General features: G+C 37.7%; 1 protein-coding gene and 1 long non-coding RNA gene across 5 annotated transcripts in view; one reads left to right on the forward strand and one right to left on the reverse strand.

The window, feature by feature from the left end:
• Positions 1-567: 567 nt before the first annotated feature.
• Positions 568-9,456, reverse strand: IL21 (interleukin 21; the record flags this gene model as incomplete). 2 transcript variants are annotated; one of them, XM_080373814.1, is made up of 5 exons in its annotated part: positions 568-4,210; positions 4,311-4,388; positions 4,831-4,968; positions 9,160-9,195; positions 9,322-9,456. In XM_080373814.1, the coding sequence occupies 5 exons, from the start codon at positions 9,454-9,456 to the stop codon at positions 4,196-4,198; spliced, it is 402 nt and encodes a 133-aa protein (XP_080229940.1). In that variant the 3' UTR covers positions 568-4,195. The 2 variants fall into 2 exon arrangements, with proteins under 2 accessions (XP_080229940.1, XP_080229939.1); XM_080373813.1 differs by having other exon boundaries at positions 568-4,388.
• LOC308058270 overlaps positions 4,961-12,194 on the forward strand; it is a 35,613-nt gene continuing 28,379 nt past the window's right edge. Inside the window, exons 1-2 of one of the 3 annotated variants that reach the window (XR_013925753.1) lie at positions 4,961-7,925; positions 9,402-11,922. This is a non-coding gene — a long non-coding RNA (uncharacterized lncRNA). Of the gene's footprint in view, positions 7,926-9,401; positions 11,923-12,194 lie in introns of those variants that run through there. The other 2 variants (XR_013925754.1, XR_013925755.1) reach the window with 2 other exon arrangements.

A 12,194-nucleotide genomic window follows, 5' to 3' on the forward strand; every position in this document is an offset into this window, starting at 1 on the left:
CTTTTTTCTTTTTTTTTCCTTTTTAAGAAAATGAGGCCAAATAAATGCGGGTGTGTGATGACATGAAACACAATGGAAGGCGATGCTATTTGAGTCAGTGTTTTCTGAACAGTTGAAAAGGGAAGGAATAGTTGTTCAACTGTTTAGTCTTTGTGTCTCTTAAAGCTTTGTGCTTGTTTGTTGGAACAAAGTCCATTTTTGTTACATTTTAGGGCAAAGGCATTTTTATAAAAGATAAAGCATACCTACTGCCGTAAGGTATACTAGCTAAAAATACTCATTTTTTGAGAACTTCAATACATCCTATCAAATTGGGATGTGGAAAAGGATTGACATTTCGAAGTGAGATAAAAGTAAGATGAGGAGAGAACAGTGAAAACCATACTGGATAATTGTTACTTCTAGAGTTACATTTTCAGGTGTTTGGCTTTTATTCTGTGGGGACTCAAGCCCCATGAAGTGACCTCATTTTTGTTCATGTCAGGCTAAGGATATCTAGGTGGCGTGCTTGAACCTGCTGTGAGTTTACTGAAAGGAATTCATTAAGCTTGAAAAACCAATTTAAAAAAAAAATTCCAAATGAGATGGGAACAATAAAAAAATAACAACCCTTTTTTAACAGTTATATAAGAACTGGGGGAAGATAAACTTTGTATACCATGTCCCTCATCTGGCAAAATCTGTGACGGTGAAGGCTAATGAAGTTCAGAGGGGTTTTATGGGCCACTGGTCCATAAATGACCATTATGGAAATGGTCAGATGTTTTCAAAGAAAAGAGCACGAGAAAATTGTAGTAGCTAAAATTATTTAATATCACTGGCATATAAATAAATCAGACCACATAGTCCTTAGTACAAATATTTCATTCACAGAAATGCAATAAATAATTAAATTAAATGAGTCAATTGGTATAAAAATAAGAATCTTCTCAGGAAAAGTAAGTATTATACAGAATTGTATATACCATGCTAAAACACATCTTGAGGTGCCTGCAAAGGGCACTTATGACCAAAATCATAAATATATCGAAAAACCTCCCTGGGAGGTAGTGAGTTTTTATGGCTTACTCTAAGTACTCAGTTAATGAAATATACATTGTTTCTGCAGAGAGTGCAGTTAGTACAAAGAGTTCATCTTACAAATAAAAATAAGTCACAATTGTGTACACATCTGGAATTGCGATAACTAGTCCTTCCTAGGATCACAAGCTCTTCCTGGGCATCTTCATTTTTTTTTCTCCTGAGAACAGTGTTGAAGAACAAGATGATGTCTTTTCGAAGACTGATCTGCCCTTCATTGATTTCCCATTCTTCATCTGGGATTTGAATAACACACCCTGAATAATACACCGAACCTTTCATAACTGACAAATCAGAGTTAGCACGAGGCCTCAGCATCGTGTGAGTCCAAATGTGTTGGAAGTGCACAAAGCTGCCCACGGTGGGTGGGCTGATGCTGCCCAGAAGTTTGATGTTAAATACAACGAGCTGTGAATATTTTGTGATTAATATTCTCCATACATATCTGGACTGGATTGTCCAGTAAATACCATTTTCTGCCAGATACCGGAACGGTTAACCCTCTACGTTACATTTGTTACAGTTTCTCACTAGTTTTTTGAATCCTATGAACAAGGACTTTCAATTAAGTTGTTCTGCAGGTCCAAGAAATAGCCTCAATTAACAAATGAGTATATTACATTTAAAACAACAACCTTTTGCACTATGCTTGGTGTGATATAGATCCATAGGTTAAAAACAGTGGAGCAAGTCACTAAACAGGAATAGCTACATGACAGCATGTACAAAACCCAGAACCCTTCCAGTGTATGCAGGGGTAACTAGTTAGCTTATGACATGCTGGTAGGAAATTGCTTTTCTGCTATAAAATAACCATCCTGGGTACAAAATTTGCTTCTCAATGCTTATAATGATTACTAATAAATATGTAATATACGACGTTCTCTTTGTTAGGGCATGCTGATCGCTTATCATCTGTTCAATAAGAATTTTAACAGCTTCTTTTAGAATATTGATTTGAATGCGCTTAGCAAATTACTGGAAAAGACATTTACAAATATAAAGAAAAATGCATACTGTATTCTTTGTACAAAACTGAAGCTCTTTCCCCAACACTCTGCATGTGCAAGTATTCCGTGGACGTGAATGAAAAGTGCTGGTTTATTGGTTGGCCTTCCAGGATTCACTGAAAAAAGCACCTGGTTCATGATAAAGGCGTTCAATGAAACATGTCCACAAAAATTTGGATGTAATGTTGTGGAAACATCAGCAGGTACTCTGGAATTGCAGGAGCTGCTTTAATATTTTCCCAGTTGTTTTTACCCAGACCTGAAATAATCAAGTTCTGTAACTTTAAAATCCATTGCAGTCGCAGCTGCAGCTTTGCATATTGCTTACCAGTTGGTGATCATGGGATTTTATGGGTAGCAAAGTCAGAGAAACAGGGATAAAAGGTGCCATGTAAACTTACCAGCTTGATTAAATACGTATGAGGGGGTAGTTCATGTTTAGAATGTTAATTGTCATGCAGTAATGTGGAGACACTGAGGTATGAGATAGAACATTACTCGGAGGAAAAGCAGGTTTTGAAGCAGGAAAAAAAAAAAAAGAAAGAAAAAATATTATGTAAATCAAAATGGTCATTGCTAGAAACAAGGAGTTCACTGTGGAAACTTGGTTCTTTGTTGCCCTGAGGATCTTCCTTCCTCCTCTGACATATGTTTTTTAGGAGGTTCGCTTTTCAGGGTAGTGAAAACGTGGAGGTAAAAAAGCCTTTTGTATTAGTTTTCCTTTAGGCTGACATTGGTAGGAATGGAAATATTTTTATTACTACCTCGTCGTTTTTGGAGGTATCTTAAGCTTGCCATTTTCCACCATAACACTAGATGTAGTTTTCCAGTTTCCTCTCTATACCGCATTTCTACTGAGTAGAGAGAAAATTAGACGAAAGGTTAACTTTTACTGGAAGGCTTTATGCTCTCTTCCAAGATCGGTTTCCACATGTGGGGCTAATATCTGGGGGTAAATTAACAGATGGAAGAGTCTAGAGGTCAGAATCATTGCAAGCAGAATATGGTAGTTTGTAATTAAGCTAAAAACTAGTTTTAAGTGCTATGATACTCACTTTTATTTCAAAAAGTTGCAATGATATCCCTGGCCTTAGTTGCACAGAAATGCCCAGGATTAAGAAGCTGTACACGCAAGTTTCCACATAGCAAAATCTTGAAAGTTTTTAAAGAAAAAATTGAAATTAAAACTTAAACAGAATGAATTGAGAGTAGAGAGAAGGAATAGTGTTAATGGTACGTGAACGTGAGTGTAAAATATTGTCTTTTGAGAAAGAGCAATACGCGTTTGAGCTGCCGCACTCTGAAGAAGCATCAACTACTGGATTTGTTGGACCTGTTGCAGTGGCTCATTGTACCAGCTAGTCATGTCTCTGCTGCATTTGTTACATTAAGTTGAGGGAGTTTAGGTGGAATTCCATCTCCTGAAATGTGTTTTTCCCCACAGATTCTTGTATCTCCAGTAAGAGCAGCTGGCTTACTCCTCTCCCTGTCAAAATCCATGGCAAATGTGCCATTAACTTTGAGATGGATCCAGGTCAGACCCGTGCCATACAGTATGATTTGTAAATGTTTTTCCAGTAGTTCTAAGACAGTTAAATGCAGGATATTTTCCCATAGCTAGCTAAGATACAGTCAAAGGACTTATAAATAAAATTGTGTGTGTGGTATTATCATAAGTAAGGAAATCAGTCCAATACGTTTTGAGGCTTCAAAGCCTCTGATAATTTTTTTTGTTCATTTTCTTTAAAAAGTTTCAGATCTCTGTATGAGATTCATTTAAGATCAAAGCAAAAATACCATCGCATGTATTTCTAGTTCAGCTGAAGGTGACAGTTAAGTCCTTTAAGAAAACCTGTTTTTGTGAAATGCCAATTTAATTTTCTCTATAAGATGAGGCTAGGATCACTTTCCAGAAAACACCCATCTTATGAATAGCCATCCAAATAAGACTGCTTAATATTTTGGGAGAAGCTTTCACTTACCACACACACAGCACAGCACAGTAGCAATGGAAAATATTTACATTTTTCATGTTGTCTTAAATAACATAGTGTCTGCTTTAAATAGTAGATTTTCAGTAGCCTTCAGCTCTGGTGTGTCCTGTATTAGTCCTTGATTAACTGTAAAAACAAGACATTGTTAGAAATGGTGTAAAATAAAGATAGCTGTGATAGTTTGCAAAATGTTAAAAAGCACCCAGCAGGAATCTGCTCCGATTACCTTTCTGACTAGGTTTGCAAAGCTCGTCAAAAACACTTTGGGGTTTTTTTTCTCATGAGATTCACACGAAGACTCACACTGTTGGAAGATAAAGAAAATCGTGCCACTTCTAAACTGCACATTAGGATCATAAATAATACTTCAAGCTTTCTTACTGAAAAATCAAGAGAGTGATAATCAAAGCCTTTTACACACGGAAAAGCTGAGAGACAGGCTATTTTGGAAAGGGAAAGAATATAGTAATGACACCTTTCCTTCACAGGTTTTTGCAGTAATGCCTGTCCTTTTGTCCAGCACATCATATGGTTGCCAAGTACATATGGGCAATTGATGAATAGAGTCAGAGTGAATGCCTCTCCATGAAGTGCACAAAATTGGGCAATTTTATTTCCAAAGTAACGAAAGGCAGATCAGTTTTTCTAACAAGTTTGTTTTCTATAGTTCCACCATTGCAGATGCTGTCTGCTATAGAAAATAAGGAACAATGATCACGATTATGAGCATTGTGAGGAAATCCTACCGTTCCAGGGCTCCTGAAGGTGAATTTTTTCAAGGTTTTAAGGGTTTGGATGAATGTAGAATTTACTTGGCTATTTTCTGGTTGTAATTTCAGTGCGCCATGCTGGAAGCAGGTCAGAGCCATGAAGATGCATGCATCCTAGGGCAAGAAAAGAAGCAATAGCTTTAAAAAGAATGTTGCAGCATTTTTTTTTTCCTGCATGTGTTAGGTTGTGGCCCATGTGCAAAAGTAAGTATGCATGATATTAAATGAGAAGACTCAATGATACTCATTTTTAAGTTAGTTTTAGATACACAAGAGATCTTTGACCTTTACTCTGCCTGTTCTTTGATAATTAAATATTTCCTCATAAAATAAATGTCCACTTGGATATTAATCATGACAGCAATTGAAAGAAAATGCTACTGAAGTTGATCATGTTACATGCAGTAAGTTTTCACAAGCACGAGTGTGAATATTTTTGTTTAAAAAAATTATGAATATCACTCTGGACTGTTCCTCAGTGCTACGCGTGAGAATATATTTTTTCTTCCTTTTTTTTTTTTTGCCATTTCTAATATGATCTACTTAATTATACTTAGAATTGATGTAGAACTGCATATTTTCAAATACTATTGAAATGTTCTCGCTTGATAGCATGGGAAATGAAGGTGATGAAGTAGGTTAGTTGCCTTACTAAAGAGAAAAAAGGGATTGAGGATGAGAGGCAGGATAAGGAGCCAGGCTCCTAGCTTGAATTGTCTTACTGTATCGGTTTAAATTCAGGCGCACGTTAAACCTAAGTCAAGAAAATTAAACACCCTCTGTATCTAACTTGAAAAAGAAGCAATTTATACTTGTGATAGAAACTTTCTGTTGCTGCTGCTTATCTGGAATTAAAGCAACCTGCCTTTTTCCTTTCATGGTGCAGCTGCATATTAATTTTACTGATGCTAACAGAAAGACTGCAAGCTCTCCCTAATCTCTTTTCCTTCACAGTAGCTGTTTTCCTTTGCTAGGCACATAGCTGTGGAAAATACCACTGAAACTAACCCATAGTCAACAGATAAAGAAAAGCAATGTTTACTGAAGCCGATTTCTAACTTGTTTTCTGTTTTCCAAAGGAGGAAACGTTTAGAACTGCTGATTATGCATATTAGAAAGGCTTTAAAGCATCATCCCTGTTTTGCATACCAACTGCTACTGAATCTGAATCTCACCTGGTTTCTTAGATGCCCCTGCAGTTGGCTGCTTTGGCAAGGACACAAGGCAATCTTCATGTATGTTGTTTATAGCAAATTTTAATAGCAGCATTTTATATTGGTTAGATTTAACATTTTCTCTTCCTTAAAAACCACACATTTATGTTTGTTTCAAGCTTCTTACCGTAACCAGTCTTGCTTACTGGAAAAAAAACACTCGTTTTTAAAGAGATCAATTTTCCAGCTGAAACTGAAAACATTTTCTGCCTCATCCGTGATGAGCCGAGAAACCAGCATTTCTCATATATGCTGCCTTTTTTTTTTTCTTTTTTCTTTTGCTGAGTTAACAGTTAGCTGTAGGCAGGCCAACAGTCAGAGTACCACAAGGATTGTGGGTTCTAGTATGTTGTGATGGGTTAAGCACTTCAGTGAAGAGACATTAAAAAGCATAGACCACTGGTAACGTTTGGGGGGGCTAGGCAAATACGTAAAATATTTGTATAGGAGGCAATTTGCAGCAATACTCTGCATCTGACTCACACTAACTTTACAGATTAGCCTGAAAAGCCTTCATTTCCTGAATTAGTGATCAGCATCTAGTTGGGTTAGATGCTGATCTGATGTAAACTGACATTGTGTCACTGGCTTCAGCTTGCAATGTCAATAGATCTTATTTTCACTCTGGTCTTGGATCACTTCAGCCTTAAGACTACTTTTTCAGCCTCAGCATGTTTTCCCTCGAGTTGATTCCTCTGAGCTTTTAAACTTCTCACCTCCACTATGTTGTTTGTTTTGTTTTTTTTTTAAAAAAAAGTATTTCATTGTTGAGTGTACAAGGAAATAGTGTGGGGTTGAACTGGGGCTAACAGTCCACTGACAGGAACCTCAAGGAAGTCAAAACGAAGAGTGAATTTTGAATGTTATAAAAGGTGGTCACCTTCCTGAATATTCAAAGCCAAATGTAAAGCTGGTATAACCAGGTTAACACAGAAGCAATATTTTGGTGTTTGAAACACATTAATACGAAAGACGACTTCTTAAACCAGGTTTCCTGAGGGTTTAAGAACCCAATATAAAATGCTGCTATTAAAATTTGCTATAAACAACATACTTGAAGATTGGCTTGTGTCCTTGCCAAAGCAGCAAGCTGCAGGGGCATCTAAGAAACCAGGTGTGATTCAGATTCAGTAGCAGTCGGTACGCAAAACAGGGATGATGCTTTAAAGCCTTTCTAATATGCATAATCAAGCAGTTCTAAATTAGATTGCACCTAATCACCCTGAGTGCAAATTTGGCACACTGTAATTCATATCTAAGTATGTGGACAATTCAGTAAATGCAAATTTCACCCTGTAGAATGAAAAGGTTGTTAATGTGGGTTTTGGTGATAATTACTATTAGCACGATAATATTTTTAAAAAAAGTTTTTCATGGGAGGTTGAACCTGTATCAACTTAGTACCTTCTAAATATGTGAATTCTCTGTCTCCTCTGGTTTTCAGCAGAGGTACTTGGGACCTCCCAGAATGAGGGTGTAAAGCCCTAAGCTGCAAATTAACTGTTATCTTCCTTCCTGAGGTAACCATGTTTTTTGAGAGAGAGAGAGGAAAAAAAAGTGATTAAGCAATTAGTCACTAGTTGTATTTGCTTTGTTTCTGAGCTAGTGGCAGACACTGCAGTAAAATGACAGCTAATCATCTCCTTCTTTTCACTTTGACACCACAAGTTAGAAAGAGTGTTAATGAAAAATCCCCAGCAATTAGTTAAGGGTGCATCAGGTTTTTGCGCTGCAGTTTTTTCTAGCAATGAGAAGGAATGTATCTGTTTTGGTCATGCTGCTGTATATTTTAGCAAGTAAAAAACTCACCCAACTGTAAAGCCTAGGAGGAAGCTAACAAAACCAGTGTGAAACAAGGTGAGTTTGTTTTTTTTCCTTTCTTCTTGTTGTTGCTTTTCAAGAGAGTTTACAGTCTTGAGTAAATAGCTTTATGCTTTAGGTATTTTTCAAAAGACTATGCATAATTGTTTTCATGTGTCGATCAAAATCGTTTGCTTTCTGAAAGAGTTGTTGGAGCTCAAAAATCAAAATTACGGGTAAATTTAAGGCAGCTCATAACAGAAGTGTAACACTAGGTTAGCCGCAGCTAGCTCCAGACCTTTGTTGCATGTTGAGGATTACCAAAGCAAGCAGGATGCATTTACCTTCTAAGCTTTTAAGACGTGTTGGTACTATTATTAGCATTCAATTTCACAGCATCCTGCCACTTCTGAGTATGCACGCACTTTCTGTGACTCTGGTGTAATTTACTACATATAAGAAAGTACCTGACCTTGCCACATGCAATATAAATTATAAAACTTAAATTAGCATTTAATTTCACAGCATCCTGCCACTTCTGAGTATGCACGCACTTTCTGTGACTCTGGTGTAATTTACTACATATAAGAAAGTTCCTGACCTTGCCACTTGCAAAATACCAGCTTTAAGTAATGTGTTAATAAATATTTGTATTAAAAGGATTAATGGGGACCTGTTCCGGTAATTGTAACTAGCTATAATCCAAAAAGAATACTTGCAGAACGCAGTCTTATCTTCTCATTGGTAGCACGATCCTTACACATGAATAGTTTTGGAGAAATTAGTGTGGCTACGTATGAGAGGAAGTGCTGTGTAACACTGCCTTACAGTGCTACTCGTGGCGCTTTGCTTCGGGGGGAGGGAAAGGAGGGGGCCTTCGGGTTTGGCTCAGCAAGGCTCCCAGTGCGGCTGGAGCGTGTGGCAGCTGGATGCACTTCCACTCCCAAATCCTGCATCCCCAAGAGCACTGCTGCTCGCCTGGATCTTGTATGAACCCTCACTCTGAGCACCGTTTATTGCAGAAATGGAATACGGACCAATTTGAATCTGTGGGTGTGTTAGAATACACACGCGATAGCAACGTAGTAATTAAGATTTCATAATAGAAACACCCCTACCATTAAAAATTCAGAAATAAGGATCTTTTACCAAAGTATTTTCTTATTCAGTCTAGCTTGCATTAAGAGTACTAGGTCAGAGATGTGAAGAAGGCATCTGCCATTTGTCAATGGAATAAACCAGTACAAAATCAAATTGATATAATTAGAAAGAAATGTTAAAGCAGTCTCACCACAGGGTTTTCTGGTGTATGCAGCAATTCAACGTCCTACAATAAAACAAAACTAAGTTAGAAAAGTTTAAGGTTTGAAAGTGATGTCTCTCACAAGATATATTCTAAGCAATAAATAATGCTTGAAAATAATTTCAATACCACAAGAAATACTTTGCTTACCGTATCTTTCACTGTGGTTTGTAACACATTAATTGTCTTCAAAAGCTGTTTATATGTTACTATTTTGTGTGGAGCTGCAGTCAGCCCCGTACTGGAACAGAAGAAAAGCATACACAAAATAATCATCCTCTCCATATTGATGAGTTCTGGTTTAAAATGTGCCAGAAGCAAAGCTGAACACTATTCAAGATGAACACTTCAGTTTGAGCTGTGCTCAGGTATGCTATGCACCTACCTATATATTGCTCCTTGCTGGAGATGTAAAACCCACCCATTTCAGTTTGGAAAGCTTTGTAGAATGGATTAATGAGTAACCCTTTTTTCTTTTCCACTGGCTAGGTGCCTGTATGCAAGTTTGTGCGTAGGGGGCAGGGATTGATGGAGTGAACGAAAATATGCCCCATCTGCACATTGGACAGGAAAAAAAGAGAAAAGGGTGAATTCCCATTTTCTCTTTGAGTCAAGAAATGAACATAGTAAAAAGTAGGTACGTAGAAACCACAGACCTAGGTAAACAAAGATTCTGCAATTTTTTTTCCTGTTTCTTACAGCAATGAATTTCTCCAATCCATCTGAAGTTCTTCAGTACCCTGCTGGAGAAATATGACAGGACTTCTTTTCAGAATTTAAATGTATTTATCTTACTTATTTTATGGCTCCAAGGGATGTCTGTGAACTGACAATTACATTCTTAGTTTAGTTTCTGCAACAGCTATGAGTAAAAGCTCATCTTAGCATTTAAGCCAGCTGAAGTCTGCGTTATAGTCACTCAGAACCAATACCAGAAATGTAACAGCACTGTGGAGAGTATGTCCACAGGGGGTGAAAGTTGCAGGGAGTTGCATCGCCCTGGAAGAGGTGGATCCCAGCACTATGCCCGCTCCCAAGGCGTGGGAGCGACACTGGAAGATGAGGGACTAAACCCTGGTGAGTCCCAAGGGATGTGTCACTTCATGGCAGTGGTCCAATGCTTGTGACAGCTAAACACATTCCGTTACATTCTGCAGCAGCTAGGCTCGAGGTTAGGTTTGCAATTTAATGCAAACCTTCAAAGGATACGTGATCCTGACACCTGAGAATTCTCTTGAGAACGTAGAAGTGCTTTTGTTTTGGGTGAAACCCAAACAAAAGTGCATACTTTAAAAAAAAAAAAACAACGTAAAGCCAGAATAAAACCAGCAGAATTATCTGATTTAAGAAACAAGGCAGATTCTCATTATTTCCTTCAGAACTGATTCCTACTGTAATTAAGTATATATGCTGCTTTTGAGGAAATTTATTTAATATTTAAATGGTGTGCATTTCCTCAGCAAATGCTGGTAAGGCATGTTCTCTTATGGGGACTTCCACAGTTGGTTTCTTTCTAAACAACTGAAGTTAAAGGTACTTAAAGGTATTCTTCTTGAGCATACTCCTTTTTCTAAATTAGTTGCCTTCAGCCCAAGCCCAGTTTCTGTCACTCTCACTGAGTTGCACTGTTCTCAGGAAGGCTCTCTGCAGGCACTAGGGACTTACTGGACTGCCAGCTCTAGGAACCAGTTGGTTTTAAAATCACTGTTCCTCCTAGTTCATCACAAGGAGGGAAAAAAGGGCTTTAAATGGTCCTGGTATTATTGTTAATAAATCATTTGGCTCTTAGGTATTATCATTAATAAATGGTTATCAACACTGTGGTGTTGCCAGTAAGAGGTTCCTGTGAGGAATTAGTAGAGGGCAGTTAGAGTCACTTGGACACCTTCACTGTGGTGAATAAGAAGATGCTCAAGTGTTTTTCAGATTAAATCTTTGCCTCTGGAAGTCCCAAGATTTCAGAGGGCTTTGGAGATGCTTTACAAAATCTATACGGTGTTTGGGCTTCAGTGTGGTGTGTAGAATGCTAGTCTGTGTAATGTGCTGACAACACACAAAATGCAACTGTACGTTTGTCTGGTGGGTGAGTCTGGGCAGCCAAGCCGGATCGCTTATTTCTTGTTGATCTCAAAACGAGTGTTTAAGCTGATGAGAGCTCTATCTGGCATACTCAAGTGAGATTGTTTTCTGTATACACATGAGTATTTACGGTCTTTACGTGCTTAAGCCATTTTTAATTTTTCAGAAAATGGGTAGCTCAAAGGAACAGATTTTACAGGTGTATGTGTAGATACATGTAATGCACTCGTGCTCTCATGTACATGCACACAAAAGCTCTCCTGGTGAAAGGGATGAATCATGAAAAATCGGAACTGAAGTAAGAAAAAGAATACTTTCTTCGACCACATAGTCTAAAAAATAATTTATTGAAGAAAAGGTAGTGTGATTTATTTATGTTTTCATTTCTTTTGATGGACATGTCTTGAAATAATTTTAGATAAGCAGCACAACTAGATTGAGAAGCAGGGAATATCTCAGTAGCTTTTATTTAGACTTTGTGTTAATTTATAACTAAGGTTCATTAACGGAAATCAGGATCTTTTGTTTGAAAAACTATATGGTGACTGATACATATTTTTATGCCCTACTCTCTCCATCCTATTCATGTGAAGTTTTGCAAAATGTGTGTGGGGGTTACCTCTTGTTCAGCACCTCTGTGAGGCTGCTGAGAGGGTAAAGAGATTGTGTCTGGTAGTGGTATTCTTTACATGAAGAGGGTACTTAGCTCTGCCTCTCTTTGCCATAACTGAACCTACATCTTCTCTGTAGGTTATTGACTACTAACTTGGATGACTGTGCATCGTACTCTTAATTCAGTTTTTGACTATGCTGTTGGAAGTGTTGATAGTCAAGGAGCAGGCCGGTGATAATGTCTACTTCTGCTTTTTCTTGCCAGTATTTCAACTGTGAATTCTTTTGAGGAGTCCCGTTGAGCCCAGCTTTGATTGCGCTAGCCCTGTCAG

Source organism: Falco punctatus (assembly GCF_963210335.1).
Source record: "Falco punctatus genome assembly, chromosome: 1".
Classification (NCBI taxonomy): domain Eukaryota; kingdom Metazoa; phylum Chordata; class Aves; order Falconiformes; family Falconidae; genus Falco; species Falco punctatus.